The sequence below is a fragment of the Orcinus orca genome, chromosome 17 (assembly GCF_937001465.1).
Source record: "Orcinus orca chromosome 17, mOrcOrc1.1, whole genome shotgun sequence".
In the NCBI taxonomy this organism is placed as follows: domain Eukaryota; kingdom Metazoa; phylum Chordata; class Mammalia; order Artiodactyla; family Delphinidae; genus Orcinus; species Orcinus orca.
Genome location: NC_064575.1, coordinates 45,673,401 through 45,701,395, shown reverse-complemented (window position 1 = coordinate 45,701,395; position 27,995 = coordinate 45,673,401). Strand labels below are relative to the sequence as shown.

At 42.8% G+C, this 27,995-nt stretch overlaps 1 protein-coding gene and 1 long non-coding RNA gene across 5 annotated transcripts; one reads left to right on the top strand and one right to left on the bottom strand.

Moving 5' to 3' along the window:
• Positions 1–11: 11 nt before the first annotated feature.
• On the bottom strand, positions 12–9,040 carry PDP1 (pyruvate dehydrogenase phosphatase catalytic subunit 1). Of its 4 annotated transcripts, none has more exons than XM_033438287.2 (3): positions 8,545–8,682; positions 7,731–7,765; positions 12–4,131 (listed from the first exon to the last, which is right to left on the bottom strand). In XM_033438287.2, the coding sequence occupies exons 2-3, from the start codon at positions 7,759–7,761 to the stop codon at positions 2,474–2,476; spliced, it is 1,689 nt and encodes a 562-aa protein (XP_033294178.1). In that variant the 5' UTR covers positions 7,762–7,765; positions 8,545–8,682; the 3' UTR covers positions 12–2,473. The 4 variants fall into 4 exon arrangements, with proteins under 4 accessions (XP_033294178.1, XP_049556204.1, XP_004275436.1 ...); XM_049700247.1 differs by lacking the exon at positions 8,545–8,682 and adding an exon at positions 8,008–8,137; XM_004275388.3 differs by lacking the exon at positions 7,731–7,765 and having other exon boundaries at positions 8,545–9,040.
• LOC125961605 (uncharacterized) lies at positions 8,063–27,437 on the top strand. Its single transcript, XR_007472497.1, has 3 exons — positions 8,063–8,213; positions 19,764–19,924; positions 23,492–27,437. It is a non-coding gene; the product is annotated as an uncharacterized LOC125961605 (long non-coding RNA).
• The last annotated feature ends 558 nt before the right edge of the window (positions 27,438–27,995 follow it).

Genomic DNA, 27,995 nt, shown 5'->3' with positions numbered 1-27,995 from the left:
AACACAGGTCATTCAGAAAGCAGATATGAAGCTTTAATTCACTGTGGGCATTTCTCTGACCATTCTCTATATTATATATGAACTTTTCACATTTCTTCACACAGATACAAGACAGTTGTTTTCCCCAAGTACTGTGTACCATACCACCATCCCATTTAACTAGCTAAGGACGTATTATAAATACCGTGAGCCACTGACTAAATACAGAAGTTGATACATATGTTAGAAAGTATAAATTAAAAAAAGTTTAAGGCTAAATACCATGAAAGTTTACACATATTCTTTAATTCTAGATATCAAATCACAGTGACAACCAATTATAATAAAATCTCAACTGTTTTTAGATGATAATATTCATATTTCTAACATCCAATTATTTTCATTTTCATTATTTTCATTTCCATACTGTTAACTCCACACTGCATTTTCATTTCTATAGAGAGTAGACAGGCTTTTGGACTGCAGACCAAGTTTCTTGTGTAATAATAAGAATTACTATCTTGATCATGACCATGGGAAACCAAATTTATATATACTGTACTATATAGAGACGAGACTTTACTAAGTATAAGATAATGTGGAATTCTTTAGTGGTGGTGTTCAAGAGAAATTCAAATAGTAGCCTGAAAATGAGTTTTAACTGCTACTGCATTCTACATATATTTCATTAAAAGATGAAGTCTCTGTCAAAACATTTATAAGTAAGTATATAGTACAATAGCTTTTCCCCCTCCAAAATACTGCCTGGGAGGAAAGTTCCAAGCTGACTCAAGGGAAAAAAAAAAAAAAGGAAAAAAAATAGACCTCAGAAAACAAACATATGGTCTTCTGAGCTGCAATCTTCCTGAGTCTATTTTCAATTGGAACAAATTTTGCAGCCAATTCTACCTTGCTTCAGTGTCCACAGTCCAGAGGGAGTCCTTGAATATCTAGTTCATATTCTACAGAAATCCGAAAGGACCTAAACACCCCTCAGCTAATTACACAAGGGAAAACTGATCATGTTTTGTATTAAAATCTATGTGAAAATCAAACATAGTCATAGCCATTCTTTTATCAGTGATGCTACAATAAGTGATGAAAATATATGCACAGCTGTACATGGATCACCATTAAACACGGGAACAAAATGCCATTTGATGCATATTAAATAAGCTCCCAAAAAGCCAATTTGAATATATTTATTTTCATTTACTTTGATACAGCATTGGAAGAGACTGCATATAATTATGGCGACTGCTGCAAACAATACTTGATGCTGCTAAGTGTTCCATTAAGCATGAGGCATGCACAATAGTTACCTTTAAAAATTTCTCATGTATATATCTTAACATTCCTATTTATAAGCTGTAATATGTTTAAAGCATTTAGTAATTTTTAAACCAATGATTTTAATTGACCTACATCTAAGTGGGGAAAAACAAAAAACTTCCTCATTTCAGCACCCGAAGGTAATATTAAACCTTACTCCCCAAAATTATATATTTAAATTTATTTTATATGTGTCATCCTTAAAAGTCCAAAAGTGATGAAAATTATTATCACTACTAAATTAGAAGTATGATTTCCCAGCAGCAGTCTACCCAGCACACACAGCATGCCACGCTTCGGGGGATTACATGATAAGAGTGACGTGCTGGTGGCTGCAGATGACAGTAATTGAACATATCAGTCTCTTCTCTTCATTCTGGATCTTTTATTTCAAACTAAATAAAGCTTTTCATTAATATAAACTGAAAAAATTATTTTTCCTTTATTTAACATCAATAAGAGTAGATAAAACTAAACACCTTTATTGTCTTCAAGTGTGTGGCAAGATACAAAATGTTTCAATCACATTAGGTAATCAGGGGTGGGGAAGGGGGTAGCGTTTGTTTTTCCATTTAAGCAGGATTCCAGTCAAATAAGCACACACACTTACAAATTCAGATTACTTGGTTCTCGGTCCTTTATGGCTTAAAGCACTGGATTTGAAAACTACTTCAGGTTAAAATAAAGTTATATGAATAATGCACAGGCTGTATATCTAGGAGATCATGCAATAAATAAATGTTCTCAGGTACAGTGGAATCTTGGTGATGAAAGGGGTCTGCAGGTGTGAATAATGTTTTTTCGTTTTACCAAGAGAATATGCCCAGCAAGTTCCTTGCTTTGGGCCTATTCAAGATCCTGTTTGTAAGGTCATCCTGATTTTCTCAGGTTGAAAAAAGAAGCCAATGTCATAAGACATCTGCAGTAAGGAACTGACGTGCCTCAACTGCAAGTGCTGTGAGGTCCGAGCTAAGCAGAAGGAGACTCAGGATCCTGCCACCTGGCTACAAAGTCAACTTGGACTACTTGGCTGACTAGAGTATCAAATGGGGAAATGCTTAGAATGACCCACTGGAAATGTTTACTATATTAGTATCTTTTAAAAATCTATCTGCTCTTTAAATCTATTTCATGTGAGAACTGCCAGGGTAAGATCCACTCACTATTCCTGGTTTTGATATGCCCCTACGACATGAGAATTGAACTGAACTACAATGATTGTAATGTCATCCCTGTACATCCTAGCAAGCTCTTCAGGAAGACTAAGCATTTTGGAGAGGCGCTCGTGATCAACAGCCCCAAACTCGTTGTTGCCCACAGCATGGCGAATTAGATGGGTTGCTGCATTCTGATCCTCAAATACCGATGACATCTTGGCTCTCCTTTCTGTTAAAAGGCCATGCATCTGTCCCAGAGTCACCTTATAGCCGCCAACAGCTATTGGCTGTTGGTGATGCATGCCTGTTAGGTACTCGCCCACAATCCTAACCACATCCTGCCTATGCATTGTCTCCCACAATCCATCAGTCGCCAATACCAGAAATTTATCCTGTGGCCTTAATCGGTGGTAAGTTACTTCTGGCTCAGCAGTGAGATAAGGAGGTGTGTAATAATTAGGAGGGATAAACTTGGTATATTCGTTGTCATTCAGCTGGTCTGGGCCAGATTCTATCACTCTCTTTTGAAGGTCAATGCTCCATTTGAACTTTACGTCTCCAAAAGCCCTAAAAGGCATCAGTAAGCCAAGCAGCCGATCCTGTTTCACCACACTCTTGGCCTCATTCTTTGGGTGCTCCAATTTCAGGCGTTCCACTTCTCTTTCATTCTGAGCATTGTGGTCATTAGATAGAGTGACTGCTGACCAAGAGCCGTCCTCTTCCTGAACACCCAGCATGGCTCTGCTATCACCAGTATTGGCCACATGAAGGTCAACACCATCCACATGGGCCACACAAGCTGTGGCCCCAGAAAATGCCACTCGAAGCACCAGGTAGTTGAGGAAAGAATTGGGATCACCGACTTGAGCCTCCAAGGAGATGTCATTATCAAGCCTCTTGAAAGCATTAACCAAAGCCTCCTTAACATCAATTTCAGTCGACTCCCCAGTGTTAAGGTCTATAAGCTCTTGCCAGTAAGTCCTCAAGCTGTTGAAATATAATTTGGACGCCTCCTTACTGAAGTAATCATTGGGATGCTTGTGCCACTGGAGAATGGGGAGCAGTGCTCGACCGCTCTCCACCGCATTTTCGATCTCTAGCAAAGTCTCATGGGGTAACAGAGAGACAGCAATATAATAAAAGAGTCTTTCACTGACCGCCTGGGAGCAAGCACAGCCTGCATGGCCATCGAAAACCCCCAAAAGCATCCCTCTGGTCTGCAAGCAGGTTGCTGCACTTCTCCGGTCCTCAATGGGTGCATTCGCAGGCAGCTGATTGCTGTCAAATCCAAGGACAGAACTGACATTTTTGCCATCAAATTCTGGCACTTTGAAACTGTATTCATTAGCTTTCAGGATGCTGTTGACTTGTGGAGGTGTAAGGTAAAATTTCTGTGGTGTGGAAGCATATCTCCTTCCTTGGGTGTACTGCCACCAGCTCTCCTTTGGCCTATAAAAGGTAGCATATGCCGGATGGGGTGTGTATCTCAGGCGACTCTGAGGAATGTAAGGGGGTGAGCAGCAGAGATGTCTGTGGTGGCAGTAACATGCAGTGCCATAGATTCTGCTCAGTTCACAGTGACGGATCAGAGGGAAAAACAGTTGAGTTGGTGCTGGCATGGCATCAGAGAACAGCGGCAGGCTGGAACTTCTGACTGGGATTCCTAGACAGCAAAAGTTACATTCTGATTACTTAATCTATTTTTGCTTTCATAACAAATGTTTAGCAGGTGAATCTACAGGCTCCCTGTGCCTCCTAAGGCACTACATTTTACACACATATCATGTACTATTTCTACAGGATATACTCTGTTAAGCACACCTCCCAATCACTTATGGAGCCAGGACTGAACTGTCGTCGAGCTTTACTTTTCTCTCTTCCTTGTATTTCTTTGTGCAGCACAAACTGTGCAGAATGTACAATAGATCTGGCTGGGGAGAGTGGAGGAGACCAAGGTTATATAACATTATGCAGTGGCAGTCTACCTGGCCAATCACCCTTCTCCCTATCCTTAAAAAAGGCCGTGGATCTCCCAAATTGCACAGGGACTTCTCCCATTTATGAAAATCCTGTTTCTAGACCAGTGGTCGATTGTTAGCATTTGATACACATGGCTACTACTATAAAAGTGTTGGGATGCAGCCCCAACCTGTGTGTATTCATGAATTATTTGTAAGTTATATACGTATGCTACTACATTAATATAATGTTCGTTATAACCTGTACAAGAAAAATTTTACATAATGAATAAAAATAGAAGTTCCAAAATGCCCTCCCTGCATCCTAGTAGATGGTCTTGAAAAAATGTTTCTCCAGACCACTGTGCCAATTTGGCAGGTTTAGGGACATAGGTCTGCCACCAATTCACCACATAATCCTGGAAAAGCTGGATCACCGCTTTGAGCCTTGCTTTCCTAAGCTGTACGTGAACACATCAGAGCAGATGCTATCTGAGCACGCTTCCTGGACTCTGTGCCTTTATAAAAAGTGTGCACTGAAGTGAGGCTTTGATATTAAATGCAGGGTTCATTTATTTGTTGTTCAATTTTAGTGTATTCTTTGTGATAAAAAAAAAAGTAAGTATTCTAGCAGCTCTAAAACTTTGTTAATAACATAAATGGTCGCAGTTCTGGAATTTAATTTACTTGCTACCGTTTTCCTCTGCTTATCAGCCATGAAAGAAAGCTACAGAGATATGATTTTCGTCTACAATGGAGCCCAAGTAGAATTCACCCCTAGAAAAATATTTTCTCTTACATTTTATAAAAAGGTTATCTATTTGCACTTGGAAATTAATAAACAGTGAAATAGTAGTCTAATGGTCTAAGGTTTGGCTAAAAAAGGTAGAGCATTATAATCATGAATAAACCAAAATCATATCACTTACTATATGACGCTGAAAACATTTTGCTGGGCATTTATCTAGAAAATTTAATAAACATGTATCATTAATTCAGGTAATTTTTACAAGAAGAGAATCCCTCTTGTAACATATATTGCCCCTGAATTCTTGAGGTATTGCATCAAAGTATTCATCTGGCCTATAAATAAACAGGCTTTATATTTTAAATAAGAAAACAAATGCAGTAAACAAAAGGGAATAAGGAATATAAAACCATCTGAGTCTGAATATCAACTATTCCTTCCTAGGGTTGAACACATTAAGAAAACATTTTACAAATATCATAGAGAGTGTTAGAATATATTACATTATTTTCACGCACCCTCTTTTGAAACACAGTTAGAAAAAAGATAAGTGGAATGCGGTGAAGGGGGCAGAGAAAACACTGAATTTGCTTCTGTAATAAGTGCTGTATAAGCCAGTCATATAGAACCCCTTTTGCATGTGATAGAAAGTACTGTTATTTTAACTACACTATTTAAGAAGGGATTTGTTTACAAAATTGAGGACAAGATTAGGCAACAGAAGGAAATGATTAGAATTTTGGAAATAAAATCAATAACTAAGTAAGTATTCTGAAAGGCAGTCATGAAAAACAGAAATTCCAGAAGAACAGGAATCTATCAAGACTAACCACTTAACTAACAGCACTTCAAACTGAATACCTGAAAGTCATCCAAAGGTTAAGTGTACATGACTGAGCCAGGAGATGTGCTCAAACGTGGGGCCACATGACACTGGCTTCTAGATATGAATCATATCTCTTGCTAGGTTTGTATGCAGAAAGCACATTAACTTATTTCATACTTTGTATAAAGATTTTTTCTGTTATTAAAAATGTAAACAGACACCAATCTTAATGAAAATAAATTTTCTCTGTAACTTTATATACGTTTGCATTTATGCTTACTTTAAAACTTAAGAATCTTAGAGGGAAAACGTGTATTTCTGTATGGAATGTAGATTGAATCAAAGCACTGTGTGTGTGTGTGTGTGTGTGTGTGTGTGTGTGTGTGTTTGGAGGGGGGTTTTCACAGATAGATGCATACCAGGATTTGGCTATATGGTGTCTGATCAAGGAATAACAAGTCCAGGAAACCCACACTTTCCTTAAATTCCTTTGCTTTGACAATCCTCCTGCTTTTGAAATTGACTGCAAAATGAACTATTGTGGCAAAAAGAACCGATTCATGCAGCAGATGCTTTGAATAATACGTAAATTCAAACAGCAAGCACTCTAACATACATTTTTCCTTCAGGCATAAATTCTCAACATTAAAAACAAAAAAGCAGAGAGTGAATTTTATTAACTCTATCTTTCAGTTACTCAGGGGCTTAGTATATGGACTGACTCCCAACATGCCTCCAAAAGTCAAATTCTTAGGGAAGTTACCTACTCTGTGATTAATGAACATTCTATCACCACCAGTACAAGTAACATACTCTCTCCATCAGACCAGTTACTACTAGAAGTCGAAGTACTTTCAAATGCTATCATAAACCATTAAGTGAGCATTCAAAAAACTCTGTGAGTATCCTTCTGAATATCCTGTGATTCAACAACAAAACCCCATGAAATCAAAACTTCTGTCGACAAACTTGCTAAATTAATGAAGTAGACGGCTCTTGATGAGGCAGGAAGAACCGCAGCAAGGTACAGTTGTGGTAAACTGAAGCACTGTCAAATTTTCCAGTTATTTCTGGCCACAATTTCACTTAAAAGGTCCTATCCCATGATCCAGACTTAGCCACCTTACATGCAGCATCTTAGTCTTAGGCAGATTTTGCCAATTTTGCCCACGACTAATAAGGAAAGATGAGCTGTAACCAGCAACAGGAAAGAGATCCATCCATTCTTACTGATGTGCTCAACAGAGTTTGTGCCAAGAAATGATTCAACTTCATCAATAAACTCGCAGAAGAAATTAGAGAATGCAATTACTGTACCGACTCCAGAGCTCTTTAGGTTTGCAAAAATTTTGGTGTAAACGAAAAAAAAATGCTATACTAATCATTAAATGTGTCAGAACCCCAGTTTACGTAATTTGATTGCATTAAACACCCTGCATAAAGACTCTCTGCGATTTTTCAGCATTTTTGGTTAATGTCTAGACATTTCACAGCTCCTGTTATCTCTACATGAATGAAGAAACCGGTTGCCTTCGGAAGACACGAAGCCCTAAGCCAGCACTTGTTTGATTAGTTTCCTTTGTCCCTACCTGAAAATTGCACTCACTAAGGCATCAAAGCTATCTATCTCACCTCTTAATTCCACGCCGACCCACCTAAAACCATCCACACACAAAATCAGTCAACATCCTTCCTGGGTACCCAACGCAGGTAGTTAAGTGAATACCTACCAATTCGTCTGGGCCCGGGACACACACACATTCTCCTGTCATCACAACACGGAGCCGACAACATCCACAACCCGCGCGGACAGCAGCAGCGACAGCAGCACCGGCCCATTGAAAGCAAGGCAGAGATGCTCATTAGAGGAGGCGGCGGCAGGGGAGGCGGGAGCGGAGGAGGGGCGAGGTCTCGCCCCAGCCCGGTGAATGGGGCTAGGAGGGGGGAAGAGGATGGAGGAGGAAAAAAGGGGTGGGGAGAAGAAGGAAACCAAACAAACCAACCCACCCCGCGGGAGAGGCAGAGCTACAGTGGAGGCGGCGGGGGCCCCAACGCCCGCAGAAGCGCGCCCCGGGACCGGCCCGTCCATCCAGCCCGGGAGAGGAGCCCACGGGCGCGCGGCATCCTCCGCCCGCCCACGCCGCACCGGCTTCAGTCCTGAAAACTGAGGGTCGGCCCGCGGCGGCTGACTGTGGGATCACCCTGGACTCGAGGTGTGTAAGGGGAAACCCTCAGGCAGAGACGCCGCGCCACCTGCGTCGCACCTCCCGGGAGCCCACCCTCCCGCGGGTCCCCACGGCGCCCCCGGCGCTGACAGCGGGCGCGGCGGGCCCGCCCACCACCCGGAGCCTGCGGCTGCCCCCAGCGCCGCCACGCCCGCTGCGGCCCCGACGCCCTCACGCGCACCTGGCGCTCCGGGGTTAGTCCCTCCGCACGCCCGCGGCCGCCGCTCCCCAAGCGCGCCGGCCGCCCCCTCACAACTTTGGGCTGGTGGAGGAGGATTCCGGAAGGGCCGGCTCGGGGCCCGGAGTAGGGAATACGAACCGGGCACGGCAGGGGAGGAGCCGCTTCTTCTCAACAAGGAGGCGGCCGCGGCGGCGGCACCTCCGGGCGGTCCTTCCACGCAGCCCGGCGCAACTCCCTGTAGCTCGGCCCCTTGCCCCAGCCCGGCCCACTCAGCGACCCTGCCCCGCAGGGCAGCCACCCTACCCCGCCCACACTTTCGGGCCGGAGCTCTTCCCGCCTTCCGATTGGCTGCGCAGTGGCGAGTGGGTGGAGAGGAGGAGAGCTGGCCGCTGCCCGGCTCGTGGGAGCGGAAGAGCGGCGCGCTCCCCGCCGGCTTTGTGACGTCATGGGGGTCAGACAATCCCTTCCATTCCGCGCGGGGTGCCCATTGGTTCCGCGGGCCCGCCTCACGTGACCGCGCCCGCGCCTGGTTGCCTGGTGGAGGGTGGGGCTGCGCGCGGTTAGTGGGTTGGCGGCGGAACGGGTTGGAGGAAGCGTCTGGTCCGGACCAGCATCCCCAAGCGAGCTGAGCCCCGGGACCGGCTTCTGCCTGCCGGGCAGGCTTCCGCGAATCTGTGGCCTCTGGCGGGGGGCTGGCCGAGCCTACCCCGCGCCTTGCGAGTGGGCCGGGGCTTCGTAGGTTTAGGCTGTTGGGGCGGCTCCCTGCCCAACGGGAAACTGCATTCGCTGCAGTCGCCCCTGCCTGGAATAACAAGGCGTGATAACCCGGGAGTATCTGTGGCCTCATTCATTTGATACTTTGCAGATTTTAGGAGTGTTGTCGTGGATGTTTTCTGTCATTTTCTGGGCACCTCTCAGGGCCCAGGGAGAGAAAGGCGGTCTAAACAGCAGCAAGAGGAAGTTGTGATGAAGGAATTCTTTCCCCTGTAGAGTAGGTGTGTGCTCACGTTTTCTGAAGGGCTTTGAAATCAGTATTGACTTACTTGCCCTGAATGGTTACAAGGAAAAGGGTAGAATGCAGTCTGCATTTGTGACGAAGTGGGAAGAGCCCTGGACTCTTGTGTCAGGACTTTCATCCAAGCCATTTCCGCTCCATAAGACTCAGTTTCCCCTTCTGTGAGATGAGTTGTATTTGGGGTGGTATTGGCAGCCTGGGGTTAAAGGGAAGACATGTCAAGGGCTATTTCATTTCCTTCTGTCCACACGTAATCCCCTCTTTATGGGAAATGAGTCACTGATAGTGACTTCTAAAAGCTTCCTCGGAGATGGTATCAGGTAGATCATTGCACTTAACCCGCCTACTGTTAAACAGTTTACTTTGATTTATTAAGCATGTCTGCTTACTAGCCAATAAAGTTCATAAAGTGATGTAAGCTGGATATAAAAACTGTCATGTTAACAGTATTGTGGAGTTTTGTTTATTAATTTGCATTATCTGATTTTTATGTAATAAAGGAAAATTTTTATAGACACAAAACAGTGCCAGGAACTGGTTCTTTATAACTCCTACGTCTTTCCAACTGCCTCCTCTATTCTCTAAATAAATTAGAGGGCCTTTTTGCCCAGCACCAGGCTGCCCATGGAACTCTTGTGGCTATCTTTATGTGGCCTTCATCCCATTTTACATGGGTCTTGCCTCACTTCACCCCTCCTTTCTACTTCTCAAATGAGCATCCCGTAAGTTTGTAAATATATATATATATATATATTTTTTTTTTTTGCGGTACGCGGACCTCTCACTGCTGTGGCCTCTCGCGTTGCAGAGCACAGGCTCCGGATGCGCAGGCTCAGTGGCCGTGGGATCCTCCCGGACCGGGGCACGAACCCGCGTCCTCTGCATCGGCAGGCGGACTCTCAACCACTGCGCCACCAGAGAAGCCCAAGTTTGTAAATATTTTTCATTGTCCTTTATTCTATTGAGTATCTGATTTATGTATCTGGTTTTCTGTGGTCTCATAGAGGCAGTATAGGGTGGTATATAGCAAAGTGAGTAAGAGCACAGCTGGAGATAGACTGCCTGAGTTCCAGTCCCAGCTCTGCAGCTTACTGTGTGGCCTTGGGCAACCTCTTCCTGGCTCAGTTCTTTCATAAGTAAGATAGGAATAAAAATAGTAATATTTTAAAACTTTTTACCCTCACAGGGTTGTATTGAGTTGATACATATCATGTTAAGTAAGTACAAGCAGGTAGTAAGGGCTATATAAGTATCAGCTATTATTAGTATTATAGACATGTCCAGATGAGTGTGTTTGTTTTAATTAAGGACTCCTAGCGAGTAGGAAACCCAGACCCTCAAGTGGAATATGTTCTACAGCTAGATACTAAGAAGTCATAATATTAATAGATTGGAGATTCTTAGAACCTTAGGAAATCAGGTTAAAGTAATTTATTTACATGAGGAATGTCACTACCTCTTAGCCCCTACGTTGCAGACATGGAGACCAGGTAATTGAAGGTAAGTGGATTTTTATTTTGAGAATTTCTGCCTGAGGACTCAGAAATGAAGCTTACACTAGGCTTGCCTGTTGTCTATAAACTTTTTCCTAGTGATTGTGAAAATAGAGTCATGAGACTCCAGAATATATACATCCATATCAATGACTTCTTCAGCTCATCTTGGTGGCGTATCTCATTATTCCACACCAACATTGCCATTATTCAGAGCCCTTTTTAAATTACCTTTTCAAATTGTTTTTGGATCTGCCCAGGAAACTCCAACTTAGTTTACTATAACTAGCACCTTGGTTTTTACACCAAAATAGTATTGCTTCCCTCCTGCTAATAGTCTTAGTTCTGAATGACCTATTTCTGAAAATAACACCCACTCTCAAAAATTGGTATTCGCCACCAGTAAATATAGTCAAAAGAATTTGTCATGAGAACTGAAGGCAATGCCAAAGTATTTCTGGAGTCAGAATAAAGGCTCCCCAAAGTAATGGCTTTGAAATAAACTCATTTAGAGGTGTAAGTTTTGTTCTCTAGCTACAAAGTTGTATGATTCAGTGATAAGTATGTTCTAAATAAAGTCATAGTACTTCTGCAGAGGAACCAACTGCTTGTACCACTGGGGGAGATTCTTTAGCGTCTCAATCTTGTCTTTCCTCTGGCCTGGCTTTCTTCCTGTCTCTAGATGGAGCTCCATTTGGCCACCCAGTAAATAGGCTTGCTTCAGAAGTGCTGCTTGTTTATCACATGGCCATCTGGCCAAGGCCAGGGAAGGTCTTTGGGTTTGCTGCTCTGACCCCACGGACTGTTTTAGTCACTAGAACACCTGTTGACACTGTGACATTGGAAAGTAGATAAAAGTAGCACTGAACAACACAGGATTGTTGTAAGGGCAGGCAAGGAGAAAGGAAGGGGCTTCTAAAATAGTATGGTACAAAGAAAGCACTGCACAAAAGTACCTGTTTTGTCTACACAGTGTTTTTTGTGATAACAAAAATGAAAGACAGTTCCTGAATTAGACCATTAACATGTAGTCATTTTCTTGCCCTAGAATAAACCTGGAGATGAGCAAGTGCTCAGCCAGATTGGCCTGGTGTTCTTGTGGGTGGATGATAAAAACCCTTGGGGGTATTGGAGGTTAGCTGTGACCACATGGAGATAGTCCAGTAGAATCTCAGTGGTGCCAGCCAGGAAGCTTAAAATAGACCTGCAAGTGGGTCTGAGAAGCTGTCAGCCTGATGCCTGGTGAACTACCATGGCCTTTGCCAAAATCAGTGATTAGAGGGAAGAGAGGCTGCTAGACACTCATCTTTAACTCCTCCAGGTCTTGGATAGGAAATCAGCAAGTACTTACCAAGTATGTAAGCAATAGGTACCTGTTTTATTACCATCCTGGGGTTGAGAACTGCTTCTTTGAAATTAAATTATTTGGAGTTATGCACTGAGATCAACAAATCATCTGTAAGAAAGAAACAGATCATGGAATGTGGCTCATTTCTTGTGGGCCAGAGGCTGTTATAGGTGCATTCAGTTTTGTCTTATTTAATATTTTAAAAGTAGTCCATTCTCATCAGAATACATGAGGCAGTAGTATGTTTGAGGGAAATATATATATCATCGTTCTCTTACAGAATTAGGGACAAAAATCTCCTGGGAAGGAAGAAGCTTCTGTGCATTAATTTAACATGACAAAGAATATGAAAAGTGGGTATCTAGAGTTGCTTTATTTCAGAAATCCCTGCTTATGGTGCTGTCTTTAAATATTAAGGATGATATGTTTGGGGGAAGGGGTATTCTTCTCCAGCCATCAGATAATCAGGCAGGATTACTTTTTCATTCATTACTTTTTGTAATTCTGTAGATAATTCTCCAGAATACAGAGGGTAAAAGGTGAAGGGTTTCAGGGGAACTGAGACCTTGGGGTGGGTCTAGAGCACTTTACAGCAGGTGCCCCGTCATGAGTGCCCCTGAAGCAGGTCATGCCAATATGCGGACTTCAGCAGAAGCTCCCACACTGTGAACTCAAAAATAGTAGCTGCTGATCTGCACACTTCTTAAAAACTATAATTCTTTGCTTACCTGTACACCTTCACTGTAAGAGTATAAGCTTCTTAAGGGCAGGGATCTTGTCTCTTTTATACACCCATATAAACCCACAGCTTGGCGTATAGTGAGAACTAACAGGTAGTGAGTGCTTACTTTATACTATCCCCTGTTCTAAATGCATTGTCTCATTATATCCTCATAACTCTCATATGGGGTAGGTGTCACCATTATATCCATTTCACAGGAGAGGAAACTTGAGTCTCACTGAGGATGATTGGCACTATTTACATAAGTAGGAAGTAGTACAATCATCTGCCTTGCATCTTAGCTTGCGTTCTAAAGCACTATGTTATAGTGACCACTGCACACAATAGGTGATCAATAATGAACTCGTTTCAAGTAGAGACAAAAGTAGCATGTTGCAACAGGTGAATTGTGATAATTGAGGAACTACAGAAAGTTTCACATTTTCATTATAGATTTGAGGATAAACTATATCCTTATAATTGCAAAATTTCCACCCTTGTTATTGTATCTGTAACCAGCAATAAATTTTGCACAGATAAGTGTATCACCACTGAATGGCCATTCTTGTCAGAGCACTGAAGTGTTTGGTTATGTTTTTTCAGGAAAAACAATTGTAGTTTCGAGGTAGGAGATAGATGGGCCCCAGGCTGAGCAGCTACAACTGGCCCCTGCTAACACCTTGAGATAAGACACCTGCAGGAGCATCAGGCCCTGACTGGGTGAAAGACAGAGTGACCACATTTTTCACATTCTTGTGGTCAAAGGGATTTCCTAGCCCACACAGGCATAGAGAAGGTCCTCAGGGTTCAAAGGAAGGAGGGGTGTCAACCCATAGTATGTCCTGCCAAGCTCCCAGAAACCTTCACACTGGAATCCATCTGGATGGAGAGATTCATGTACCAGGGAGGGCCCTGAGTCCAGCCAAGTATGGACACAAGTGAGATGATTGGCCAGAGACACTCTGGAAGACTGTATCCACGTAAGCAACCTAAGCCGTCCCCATTCTGCGCCTCACTCCAAGTCCACCTGTATGATCTTCCACATGTACTTTGCTTCTAATAAATGCTTTATCTCCTTCACAATCTGTCTCTTTGCTGAATTGTTTCTTCAAAGAAGACAAGGACCAAGGTCCTGCTTCAAGCCACCGCACCCCTTACCCCAAGATATCAGCTATAAAACCATGTTTTCCTTGGAAACTAGATATTATAAATATTTGTAGATGAATACCTAATGTATTCAATTCACATCCTAGTAATAAACTATAGTTGACATGTGATATGAAGTGAACAATTTAATCTATTTAAAGCTATATGTTCAGTTTACAATATTTTATATTTAAGCATATCAACAGGAGAGGGAAAAGTTCACGGAGAGAAAGAAGACAGAGGAAGAATGTTAATAAGAGCTATCGCATTATGTATCCAGTTTCTGCTAGGAATAATGGACTCGGGAAGTCTAATCAGAATATTTAGGGGACTTCCCTGGTGTCCCACTGGGTAAGACTCCACGCTCCCAATGCAAAGGGCCTGGGTTTGATCCCTGGTCAGGAAACTAGATCCCACGTGCCACAACTAAGAGTTCGCATGCTGCAACTAAAGATCCCACACCAGCAACGAAGACCCCTCATGCTGCAGCTGAGACCTGGCACAGCCAAATAAATAAATATTAAAAAAAAATGTTTAGGGAGTTACTAAGGTACAATATCTGGGTTGTGATTTTATCCCTTCTGAAGGCATTGTGGTTTTGTAAAACAAGCATAAGTTGGAGCCAGAGACACCAGAGTTCAAATCCTAGCTCTGCTTCTTACTAGCTGGCTAATCTTTCCAAATTTACCCAATAGCTTCAACACTTTTAAAATCTAAAGAGTGTTATAAGGATTAATGACAATCTAAAGGAAAATGCCAAATGATGGCTGGCAAATAGCACAAAATAGTAGCACCTGAATGAATTTCCTATTGCTGTTGTAACAAATTACCACAAATTTAGTGGATTAAAATGGCACACATAGCTTACAGTTCTGGAAGTCAGAAGTCTAAAATGGGTCTCAGTTGGCTAAAATCAAGGTGTCAGCAGAGCTGCATTCCCTTCTGGAGGCTTTAGGTGAGAATCTGTTTTCTTGCCTCAGCCAGCGATGAAATGCTACTGCAGTTCCTTGACCCATGGCTCTTTTCTCCATCTTCAAAGGGAGAGAGTAGCATCTTCAGATCACTCTCACTGTGATCTCTATTGCCTTCTTGTGATTACATTGGGCCTGCTGGGTGAGAATCCAGGATAATCTCTTTACTTTAAAGTCAGTCCATCAACAACCATAAATCCATCTGCATACTTAATCATCCCCGTGCCATGTAGCATAGCATATTCACAGGTTCTGGGGATTGTGGTGTGGACATCTTTTAGAAAGGGATGTTGCTCTGCATACCATAGGGCTTTTCTCCCTTAACACTTGTTCATTCATTCACATACTTATTAAAGGAAAATATGAATAATAAAAGTATCCTTACCCCCCCACACACAAGAATCCTTCTGTTTAGGTAGAGAGCTTAGATTTATACATAAAAAAATTAACTGATAATACAAGATAGTATGAACAAGCCCCAATATGAGCCATTCAAAAGGAGAGATCACTTAGATGAATGAGGGAGAAAAAAAGAATCACTGAAAACTTTGATTTTCTACAATAAATAGTAAGGGTGCCCCCTTCCCTCCACAGAAGGTAAACGTGATCTTAGTTTGCATTAAGGTAAGAACTAAGGAGGGGATAGCCTCCCTCCATTTTACCTTGGTGAATCCCCAACAAACTTTGAAGGGTATAAAAAATCTTCAGTGGAGCCAGAGGAGGGCAGCCAACAGGGTGAAGAGCCTAGAATCAGAACATGTAAGAAATTTAGGGATATTTATGGTATGGTCTTCAAATACCTAAGTGACAGACACATGAAAAGAAATCTAGATTTATCTTTGAAAGCTCTGGAGTTTGAAAAAACTAGAGTAAATATGTAGAAGTTAGATTTACACTCAGTGTGCTAACTTGATTTGGTTATAGTTTTCTGAAATGGAATGAGCTACCTGAGTTTCCTGTCCCTGGAGTATTCAAGTAGAATCTAGACAAATGTCAAAAAATGTGCTCCCAAAGCACTTTGTTCAGGTCTTGAACATTGTACTTACATTGTAATCATTTGCATTCCAATCTCCCTGTGCAAACTGAGACCTCTTTGGGGGCTGAATCTATCATATTCATTTTTACTTGGCTTAGAAGTTACCAAATGAATGTTGGGTTGGTGAATAGGTGATGCATGAATGAGGCTGAGGGTTGGACAGAGTAACCTTTGGAGTCCTTCCAACTCAGACTCTCAGTTCTCAGCTAGGATTTCAACTAGGTTTAAAGGATGGAATTGGCTGCAGAAAGGGAGTGGTGGTGTTGCGTTCTGGATTTCACAGTACAGAAAAGGCCCAGAGACAAGAGGGAGCAAATGTGAGTGGAAGAGCTATGTTGGGTGAAGAACAGGAATGAGAGTTGGGGCAGGCGTTTGGGTTCTTTAATATCAAAGATGTCAGATTTTCTCATGCTGCAGTCTGGACCCAGGCTGACAGTTGACTAAATCCTGATGAAAGAAGAGAGAAAAAGTGCTCTTACAATCCTATTCATTTTGGTTCTACTGGGAAAGACTGGAGACTTACTATGGACTGAAATGTCCCCCACAATTTTTTTTTTAAATTTTTTTAACACCTTTATTGGAATATAATTGCTTTACAATGGTGTGTTAGTTTCTGCTGTATTACAAAGTGAATCAGCTATACATATACATACATCCACCTATCTCCTCCCTCTCGTGTCTCCCTCCGTAACCCCCAATGTGAAGGGTTAGGATGTGGGGCCTTTGGGAGGTGATTAGGTTTGGATGAGATCATGAGGATGGTGCCCTCATGAATGGGGGTGGGGGGTTAGTTCCCTTATAAAAAGAGACACCAGGGAGATTTCTCTCTCTCTCTTCCCCTCTCTCTCCCTCTACCATGTTAGGAGACATGGAGAAGGGGGCCATCTACAAGCCAGCAAAAAGCACCCTCACCAGGAAACAGAATCAGCCAGTACCTTGCTTTTGGATTTCCCAGCCTCCAAAACTGTGAGAAATTAGTGTCTTTTGTTTAAGCTGCCGAGTCTATGGTATTTTGTTATGGCAGCCCGAGCTGACTACTACAGGGCTATTGCCTAAATATGACAGTAAAGAGTTAAAACTCAGAGCTAGGCAGTGGCAGCAAGAATATAAAGGAGGGGTCAGATGGGAAGAGACATTACTGAAAACATTAAGACTTGGTGGTGAGGTCAATAAGAAAGTGTTTAAAGGGGAGGGTATCAAAGAGGCCCAAAGCTTTGAGCATGAGTGACCATGAGGGTGGACATTTATGTCCACTGCGTTTCTTATTGCAATGTAAGGAATATGAGAAACTATTTGGAATATCCAGGATTTTCCACAGCTGTTTCCATTAAGTTTGTGGGGGGAAAAGGACTATTTTTAATATTGATGAGGACGGAAAGTCAAGAGTATTAGGCTGTGAAGGGAAAACCTTTTTTAGAGATGAGCTGTAGTACTGGTAAAACTCTGCCCTGAATGGCAGTAGTAACAGCAGACACTGTTGTATAAGCCCCACTATGGGCTGGTATGATACGAGACATAGTGTCATCATCCCATTTCCTTAAATTACCCCTGAGTGTGAAGGCCTGAGCCTGTACCCCATACAGTGTCTGCTTTAGGGAGTGCCCAAGGAAAATTCTCATCCATGTTAGCACTAAGTATAATTATATGTTTCTTCAATAATGGGATTTTCTTGGGCTTTCCTGGTGGCGCAGTGGTTGAGAGTCTGCCTGACGATACAGGGGATGCGGGTTCGTGCCTCGGTCCAGGAAGATCCCACATGCCTCGGAGCAGCTGGGCCTGTGAGCCATGGCCGCTGAGCCTGCGCGTCCGGAGCCTGTGCTCTGCAACGGGAGAGGCCACAACAGTGAGAGGCCCGCGTACCGCAAAAAAAAAAGGGGGTTTTCTTTTTAAAGTTTTTGGACTCTGAGCTAACATCTGACCTTATGTGTGTGTGGTGCACTTGTGGGGGTGGGGTAGGAGGAGGCTGGAGGAATTATGCTAAGTTTCAGAGCCAGATTGTGGCCCAGTTTTAACATGTGTGTAATGTATTATTATTTTTTTTTTTTTTGCGGTACGCGGGCCTCTCACTGTTGTGGCCTCTTCCGTTGCGGAGCACAGGCTCTGGACGCGCAGGCTCAGCGGCCATGGCCCACGGGCCCAGCTGCTTCGCGGCATGTGGGGTCCTCCCGGACCGGGGAACGATCCCGTGTCCCCTGCATCGGCAGGCGGACTCTCAACCACTGTGCCACCAGGGAAGCCCGTAATGTATTATTTTTTAACCTCTTTCCCATTTCTTATTTTTCCCCTATCGTTGTTTTTCTATCCTCCCTCCTCTTTTAATCTATGCTTCCTTATATTTTATGTATCCCTGAAAGTAGTCTTAAATTTGTTCTGGAACAAAGGAAATTAAGTATAAATATATTTCTATTTATATCAGTCCCCATTTTATAGATGAAGAAGCAGAGGCTCAATTAATTTATCTAACTTACTCAAGATCACAGTGGGTGTATTAGTTACCTATTGCTGAGTAACAAATCACCTCCAAAATTAGCAGCTTAAACCAACAAACACATATTTTCTCACTTGGTTCCTGAGGGCCAGGAATCTGGGAGCGGCTTAGCTGGGTGGCTCTAGCTCAGTGGCTGCTAAGGTTGCAGTCAACTGTCTGCTGGGGCTGTAGTCATCTGAAAGCTTGACTGGGGCTGGAGACTGCTTCCAGCTCACTCACATGGCTGTTCACGGAACATTTCAGTTTCTTGCCTCACAGGCCTCTCTTTAGGGCTGCTCACAACATAGGAGCTGGCTTTTCCAGAGCCAGTGATCTGAGAGAGACAAAGAGAGAGACTTCGAGGCAGAAGCTGCAGAGTCTTTTATAACTTAATCTCAGAAGTGACGTACAATCACTTCTGTAACCTATTGGTCACACAAACCAACGCTGGTAAAGTTTGGAAAGGAGTCCACAGGGCATGAGTCCCAGGGGTGGGATCCTTGGGGCCTGCCAGCCTCAGTGAGGAAATAATGTAGCTGTGCCTGCATGATGTTGCTTCTACAAAAGCACTGGATTCAGATATGCTCAAGTTTGGCCCCCAGAGCTGTTTTCATTTCTTTAGCCTGAAGAATAGGTGAATGAGCACAGCAAGCTGTGAGGCTCTGGGTTTCAGTTTTCTTCCTCTGATCCCACTTACAGTTGCCAATGCTGCCACAATTTTATCCATAAAGCTTTGTGTAGCTTCATAACTATTTAATCACTGCTAAAGGTAAATTTAAATTTGATCCATAAGACAACACTAAATGATTTAACTGTTGGGTACCGCTAAGAAGTGAAAAGTAATAGCTAACATAACACTGTATAGGCTGACAGCCTCTGAATTTGTCAATTGTTTCTTAAGAGACAGTCTAGGAAACAATTGATTATCATTTTAATTCCTTCCCCTTTTTATGTTCTTTGCTTCATGGAGATATATGTGTATAAAGGATAAAAGTTTTTGGTGATTCCGCCCCCCATAAGGTGATTCCACCCCTCATTTGTCAATGTAATGAGAAAATCCATAAAGATATTTTTATGGAATATATTTTTACTGCATTGCTGATCTGTGGCCAAATTATGTCAGGGTAATAAATTAGGACATGTTGTTTTCCTGAATTTAGGAAACTGCCGGGTCAGTGTTCAGTATTCAGACCACAGATCCATGACTCACCAATAAACCACCTGCATAAATGAACACAGTGGATCTCATCTGCTGCTGGCTATTACCCTACCTCTTGATTCTTACTCTGTTCTGCAACCGGAAATTCCATTTTCATTTGAGGTATGTATAAATCGATGTCACTCTCCATGTTTAAACACGACCCCAAACCAATTTCTTAGCCGAGATTGTTTTTCAGAACAATGATGTTGACTAATTATTTAAACTTCAATTAAAATTTGCAAGCCATAGCTGTGTGCCAATGGTATTTGATGTTGTTATAACTTCCTTTACATACCTCTAGGACCTCCCTCCAGGGCCTATTGTGGTATGCCGGTTTGCAAATAAGATGGTCAGTTTTGTCTAGGGAGAGAATTTTCTCTTTACATTTGACTGACTTATGTACAAATTAATTTGATAAGTTCTCTTAGAGTGCTTACTGTGTTCTAGGTTTTGTGCCATGTTCTGTACGTGGATAAAAGGGTAAGACACAATCTTTGTGCCTTTAAAAACTTGTGGTCTAGCTGCTAGAAAAATATTAACAGGAATAATTATGAGGGCTTCCCTGGTGGCGCAGTGGTTGGGAGTCCGCCTGCTGATGCAGGGGACACGGGTTTGTGCCCCGGTCTGGGAGGATCCCACATGCCGCGGAGCGGCTGGGCCCGTGAGCCATGGCCACTGAGCCTGCGCGTCCGGAGCCTGTGCTCCGCAACGGGAGAGGCCACAACAGTGAGAGGCCCACGTACTGCAAAAAAAAAAAAAAAAAAAAGGAATAATTATGAAACAGTGTGATATAGCAGAAGTATTCACAAAATGCTTGAGGAGAAAGAAGGGGATTAGTTCCACCCAGTGGTGGAGGGAGATGATAATCAGGAAAGACCTCTTTTAGATCAGTGGCGGCCAAATGTTGCTCCCAGGACCAGTGCCAGTCTCTAATAGAATTTTCACTGACTTGTGGCAGAGTGAGAATAAAACTAAATTCCATAAGCTAACTTTAAGATTAAAACAAATTCTTTATCTTGCAATTATGTACTGACATTCTTTCTCCTGTTATGTTGTCCTTTGCTTTATGAAGTCATGGTGGTAATATGTATTATTGTTTGTTTTCTTTCATTGCAAATTGAAACTTGGCAACCTTGAATCATCCAAAGTTTCATGTGTTCATTCATTTATTGGTCCTTGAAATCCAAAAGGTTAGGAGCCCTTGTTATGGACGGTTATATTTGTGCTGGGGTTGGAAGAAAGATACACTCATATAAAGGCATTCCTGCTGTTTGCCTGCCAGTGGTTTAACCACATCTACATTAAGGGGAAATTAATTTGTGAGAAAGAAAAAAAATACACTTGCTTTTTATTTTTAAATTTTATTTATTTTTTTTGCGGTACGCGGGCCTCTCACTGTTGTGGCCTCTCCCGTTGCGGACCACAGGCTCCAGACGCACAGGCTCAGCGACCATGGCTCACGGGCCCAGCTGCTCCGCGGCATGTGGGATCTTCCCGGACCGGGGCACGAACCCGTGTCCCCTGCATCGGCAGGCAGACTCTCAACCACTGCGCCACCAGGGAAGCCCCATTTGCTTTTTAAAACTGGTTTTGAATGTTTTTCTAGTATGTGTCTGGGGGAGTGCAGGGGGAGGGTAGGTGTAAGAGAAAAACACTGTGCCTGCACTGGTGCAGAATTTGAACTGTAGCTTTGGAAAGCCGCTGTTGCCAACATGAATACTAGTTTTAGAAGGATTCCCACCCCCGTCTCACCCCCACCCACATAAAATCTTAAGAAGTTTAGATAAAATTAAGCTTGATGATTGTAAACCTTCTACTTCTTTCCAGGTGTTGGATTAAAAAATAACCTTTGTATATACGGGCCCTTTATTTCCCCTAATTTTTCACCAGGGGACAGGAGAAAGAGTGAGCCGTTGTATCTGTGTGTCTGAGCAGGTCAGTGGCAGTAGCATATTTAACGTGTCACGTTTTCAGTCTGCCTTGTTCATCTCACCTACAGTAGAAAAGCTTTTCATCTATTTGCAAATGGTTGCCTCTCAGGAGTTGAGCTATATCCATAATTTTAGAGAATGTTTCATCTTTGAAGAGGGATTCAAGGAGAATGACAAAGATGATAAAAGGGCTGAATATCAAAAGATATTAGATTTAAAAAGAACACTTGTAGGGATTCCCCTACGTGAACTCTGGGGCAGTGATCTTACAGGAACTTATCTGCCCTTAGTTCCTCCCAGCATAAATACTTTAAGAAATGATCAAAGATTTCCTTGAAAATTTGCAAGACAACACTTGCAAATAACAAGCTCTTCTTATACTGTGCGTTTGGAAGCAGCCCCTTGTGTGGTGAAGTAAGAACCTCTGAAGTCAGAGGATTCAAATTCTTGCCCACTCCTTACTACTGTCAAGTCACAATCTTGCTAAGCTTTAGTTTCCTCCTCTCTACAATGGGAATAATAGTCTTACTGCATAGGGCTGTTGTAAAAGAAGTAATAAACATGCAATAAGCACAAACTACTACTATTCTTATATTTAAAGTTTTATTACTGCTACTTTCTCCTGGAAGGAGAGCCTCTCTCCTGGCCCTTCTCTCCTTCTCTGCTCTGCACTGTCTTCCATCTCTGAGTCTGGAGGGTCCTGATTCAAGTGAACATGTGTATTGGTTGATTCTTTCAGCTTCCTTGAAACCTCCATCTGCACATGAACAATGACAACAAAATAATGTTTATAGGGCAGATCATTTATTTTGCTTAACTGTCATATATTAAAGCAAATGAATCAAAATTGTATGTCACAATATTTCTAGACAAAATCAAGTACAGAAAAAAATGTGGGGTTTTTTTGTTTTGTTTTTTTGCGATACGCGGGCCTCTCACTGTTGTGGCCTCTCCCATTGCGGAGCACAGGCTCCGGACGCGCAGGCTCAGTGGCCATGGCCCACGGGACCAGCCGCTCCGTGGCATGTGGGGTCCTCCTGGACCGGGGCACGAACCCGTGTCCCCTGCATCGGCAGGCGGACTCCCAACCACTGCGCCACCAGGGAAGCCCAGAAAAAATGTTATTTAAGCAAATTATACACTCTATTAACAATCCACAGGCTTTGCTCTCCCCATGACCTTTAGCAACTCAGCGATGGAATATTGGAAGAATATAAACACACTAGTGATGATGAGATGAAGGAATATTCCATGTCCTTCCTGGTTCCTGCTTTGCAAAGAGAGAGAGAGAGAGAGAGAGGGAGAGAGAGAGGGAAACATGGCCTCAAGGGATAGAATCATGATGTGGTCTGGCACACAGAGGTGTGCTGTCCACCCTGAAATGACCAGCTAAGCTGTTGGAGGTTAAGATAGAGAAGTTAAGAAGGGCCCTTTACACACACTCCCAAGCAGCAAATTTTGTAATTAAGTTAAAAGATGGTGAAGGGGTCATGAGGTTACATCTCTTGCTTAGAAATGTTGAACTGACCTAAACTTGAAGAGTACTGAGTCATTCCTTCATTCAACCAATAATTGTTGGACACCCAACGTGCACCAGACACTGTTCTGGACACTGGAGGGCAAACAGGACCAAGCCCCTGTTCTCATGAAACTTGCAATCCAGTGGGGAAAGCAATGTGTTAGGGGAAACACTGACTGAAGCTGCCCACCCTGGCCAGCACCACAGTAACCATTTGCATGAGTTATTTTACAACAGGAGGTCCTGGTAAGCACATGGAACTAACAAGCCACCACCAACCAGAAGAATTCGGGAAAGGTCAAAAGGAGACACCAGCCCGTATGTCCTACCAACCTCCCAGAATCCTCCTCGCTGGAATCCAGCTTGGCTGAGCCATGTGTGCACCACCAGGAAGGACCCTGAGTCAGAATGATTGGCCAGAGACTAATCCAGAAACTAATCCCATCACCATAAAACCCGGGACTGTGAGCCACGTGGCACAGCAGTCCCTCCTGGGTTCCCTTTCCCTCCTGCTCTCCACGCGGGTGCTCCTTCCCACTAAAGTCTCTTGCTTTGTCAGCACGTGTGTCTCCTCCGACAATTCATTTCCGAGTGTTAGACAAGAGCCCACTCTTGGGCCCTGGAAGGCGTCCCCCTTCCTGCAACAAATACAGAAAAGACTCCACAGGAATTCACAGCAGAACCAAACTTCCGGTGGCATAGGAAGGCCCTGAGGGTGGCCTTGGTGACTGATGGGTCATAATCACCCTGCTTAATGTTCACTCAGAGATTTAGGTGTGTTTTCGTGTTATTATACTAATTACCAAAGCAGTAATTTCCAATTAAAGCCACAAGGGGTTTTGTTCTCTCAGAAATGATTGACATGGCTTTGGAGATCTATTTTTGTCCTGCTTTCTCAAGTTCATGTTCTCTGTGGTAGCCAACAAGGAAAATACCACGCTGCCACAAGTGTAATTTTATAAGCTCTATGTTATCCGTGACACTTGGGCTGTCATGATGCTGACATGCTGAGAAGCAAACCTTTGATTTACCTAATGTAATTTTGTGCTTTAAGCATTGGGGTTATCTACCTAGGGCTTTACTCTTTGATATAGTTAACTTTTTTTGGTATGCCTTCTTAAGTTTCAATGTAAATTTTAATGAGTCAGAAATCTTGCCTGAGACCAAAACCTCGATAATATTATATGTGCTGGTGAAGCCATGAGAGTGACCTTCAGATTTCTGTGGGCAGGTGGTTTGTAAAGGAGGAGGGTTAGTTTTAACCTTAACCCCCCTAGAACCCTTATGGAAAACATGTGGTAAATCAAGTAGGGCGTGTTAGGTGTTGCATTTCAGCTGTGGAGTGATATCTAATACCAAGTCAGCATTTGTTGTTTACTCTGGATGTACTGTATTAAGTAGTTAAGAACAAGTCTTCTCTCAAATATCCCCCGCAGATAATTCATTAATTACAACAGGAAAAAAATGGTAACTTTACAGTGGGGAGACCTGACAGGTACCACCATCACCAGCGAACCCGACATCCTCAGCGATGGCGTTGTTGACCGCCATGAAGTTCTGCCAGAGATGCCATGGGAAGTGCACAGCCTCACCTGGGTAATATTCCTACCAAAGAATGGTTAACCTGAATCTAATCATGAGGAAACAAGCAGACAAAACCAGATTGTGGGACACTCTGTTAGGCAATTGGCTCTGACTCTTCAAAATTGTAATGTTGGAAAAGATAAAAAAAAAAAAGTGGGTAAATGCTCCCAATTAAAAGAGAAAGAGACCTGGCAGCTGGAGGATAAGATGCTGAAGGAAACTGAAGGAAAGGACAGTAGAGGGAAGGGGAGGGGAGGAAGGAAAAAACTATCTATAAAAGATATTTGGGGGGAAGTTGGAGAAATTTGAATATAATCTTTATTTGATTATCCTTTTGGTGTTAAATTCCTTGAATCTGATCATTATGAAGGAGAATGTCTTTGCTCTTAGGAGATACATGATGAAACATTTTAGATGTGAAATGTCCTGAGGTCTGCAAACTTTCAAGTGCTCAAGACAAAAGTAAACATAGAAAGAATAAGAGAGAAATAAACATGGCAAAATGTTAATTGGTGAGTGTAGGTGTAGGGAATATGTGTGTTCATTGTGTTATTCTTTCAATGTATCTGTCTAAAGTTTTTCAAAACAAAAAGGGGGAGACAAGGGAAGTCTATTTGAGGGAAATTATTATAGAAATCTGGAACAAAAACAAGAAGTAAGAAAACATACATGCATACAACTTAGCTGTGGTGCCTCAGAGGAATAAAGCCCAGGATGGGGGACAGACCCTGGAGTAGGAGTCACAAAGGTTGTGTTCTGGTGTGTCCTCGGCCATCACCCTCCCTGGGATCATGGGCAGTTTGCCTAACTCTGTATTCATTTCCTAGGTCTGCTGTAACAAGTGCCACAAACTACACGGCTTGAAAAAAGCAGAAATGTATTGTCTCACAGTTCTGGAGGCTGAAGTCTGAAATCAAAGTGTTGGCAGGGTCAGGCTCCCTCTGAAATCCAGAGGGAAGCATCCTTCCTCTCCTCTTGCTCGGTTCTGGGGGGTTGCCAGCAGTCCTAGGCGCTCTCAGCTCGCAGCTGCAGCCCTTCAATCTCTTCCACCATCTGTTACGTGGTGTTCCTCCCTCGTGTGTCTGTCCCGGTATCCCTCCTCCTCTAGTAAGGACAGCAGTTGTATTGGATTAGGGTCACCCTAGTGACCTCATCTGAAGCTTGATTACATCTGCAGAGACTCTGTTTCCAAATAAGTTTGCATTCACAAGTGCTGGGGTTAAGGCTTCAACAAATCTTTTCAGGGGGTACAATTCAACCCATAACACTCTCCATCCTTGTTTCTCCAACTCCCAACAGGTGTGGGGTATGTGGTGGAGCTGGTCATCCAGAAAGCACTCTGAGGTCCCTTCAGCTCAGAGAGTCTGAGGCTCCAAGTGTCCACCATTCTAAGTGCAGAATTAGTCATCCTTGGACAACTAAGGAGCCCAAGAGAGAATGATTAGAAGGAAGTTCCAGGTCATTATAAAACAGATAAGAAACATGGTCTTTGGAAACATGATTCATGTACATTCTTGGTATAGCAGGCTATTTTGCTCGTCACAGTCACCTTTCTGGTTTTCATTTTTATTTGTTGAATGATTGTTGGTTAAAAGTTTTCTAAGCTGAATTCCCATCCTGTTACCCATAAAATTACATAAAATGAGTTGCTAGAGTTAAAAAAAACATAACTTTCACATCACAACTGATTTTAGATGTTGGCTAGGCTGCCAGCTGGAGCAGATTAACAAGGAAAATCAAGACTCCTCTCTCTGTCTTTGTCCTTCAGGCTAAAAAAAGGCAAGATAAGAAGAGAGGACGCTCTGTAATGAATAAGGGTGTTCGTGCCTCCTGCTGGGTCAGCCCTGGGTATCTGGAGGAGGAGACCCTTTGAGGCCCTGGGGGTGGGTTCTGGCTGGGAGGAGAATTGCAAGTGGAGGGGTGGGGGCAGCATAAATGGAGATGAGAACTGTCTACACTCTCTCCTGATGTTCCTGTCCTTCAAAGAGAAAACTGTGTCACAGCCCGGGAAGGGGAAAGCACTGATCACTGAGTTGAAAGAGGACATTTTCCCAGAGTTCTAGGCCCACAGTCCTCAGTGTGACATGTGTACAAAGATGCATCTGCCTCCCTCTTGCGTCTCCCTCCACATGACCTAAGGTGGACACCAGATATGTAAACAAGGACAGGGCAGTGTCCCATCTGGAAATCTCTGACTCGTGTGCCAAAAACCTCAGCAAAATGGAATCTTCTCCAAAATTAAATAGTGCTATTTTTTTCCTGGCTTTCAGAAATTATTTAGATAAGCAATGGGTAATTTAATTATAGTGTTATTATGAAAGCCGGTCCTGTCACCTGCTGCCAACGCAAGGTAAAAACACTGGGAATTCACACTGTGTTGTTATTATTCTGGTCTTTCTTTGCCACTCCTTCAGCAATGGGAGTTATGGATTTGTCAGCATTTCCATTATTACCTTTTATTTTCAAGGCTTCTGTCTTAGTTGCTGAAATTGCATTGTACTGGATGGAAGCCTAGAGATAATTTCCTTTAGTGTTATAGCAGCTGCATTCTTTCATGGTTGTGTGTGACTGTGCAAGTGATTTCAATATCTTTTTATTAAAAAATTAACTCATGCGTAAGTCTCAATTCTTTTTTTTAATGCATATAGCTCTTATACAAGATTGAGGTATGAATCATATGAAGTAAACATTTACGAACAGTCCACAACTCAAGAAATGCATTGCCTTGGCAGTAACAAAACAAGGTGTGGCAAGGAAGTAATGAGATCAGTGTGGTGATTATTAGTCATAGTTCTTTATGGTCATACATTGTGTATCTCTGAGATTTACAATGTAAAACAGAAGGAAAAGCAGATATGGTCTTTAAATTGTGAATTTAAATGATATAAATTATGCTTGTATAGACATTGGGATCTTCTCATCAAATCTTAGAATTTTAGTATCTGAAAAAGACCCTAGATCTTCTTTTATCCATCAGTTATGAATACCTATTCTGTCAATTCCACATTCCCTCTTCTGCCCTTCCAGTAATGTATCAGTTATCTATTGCTGTGTAACAAACAATCCCAATACTTGGTTTTTGGTTAAGGAAACAGTCACTGAGTAGTTCACAATTCTGGGTGTTGGAAATTTAAACTGAGCTCAGCTAGGTGGTTCT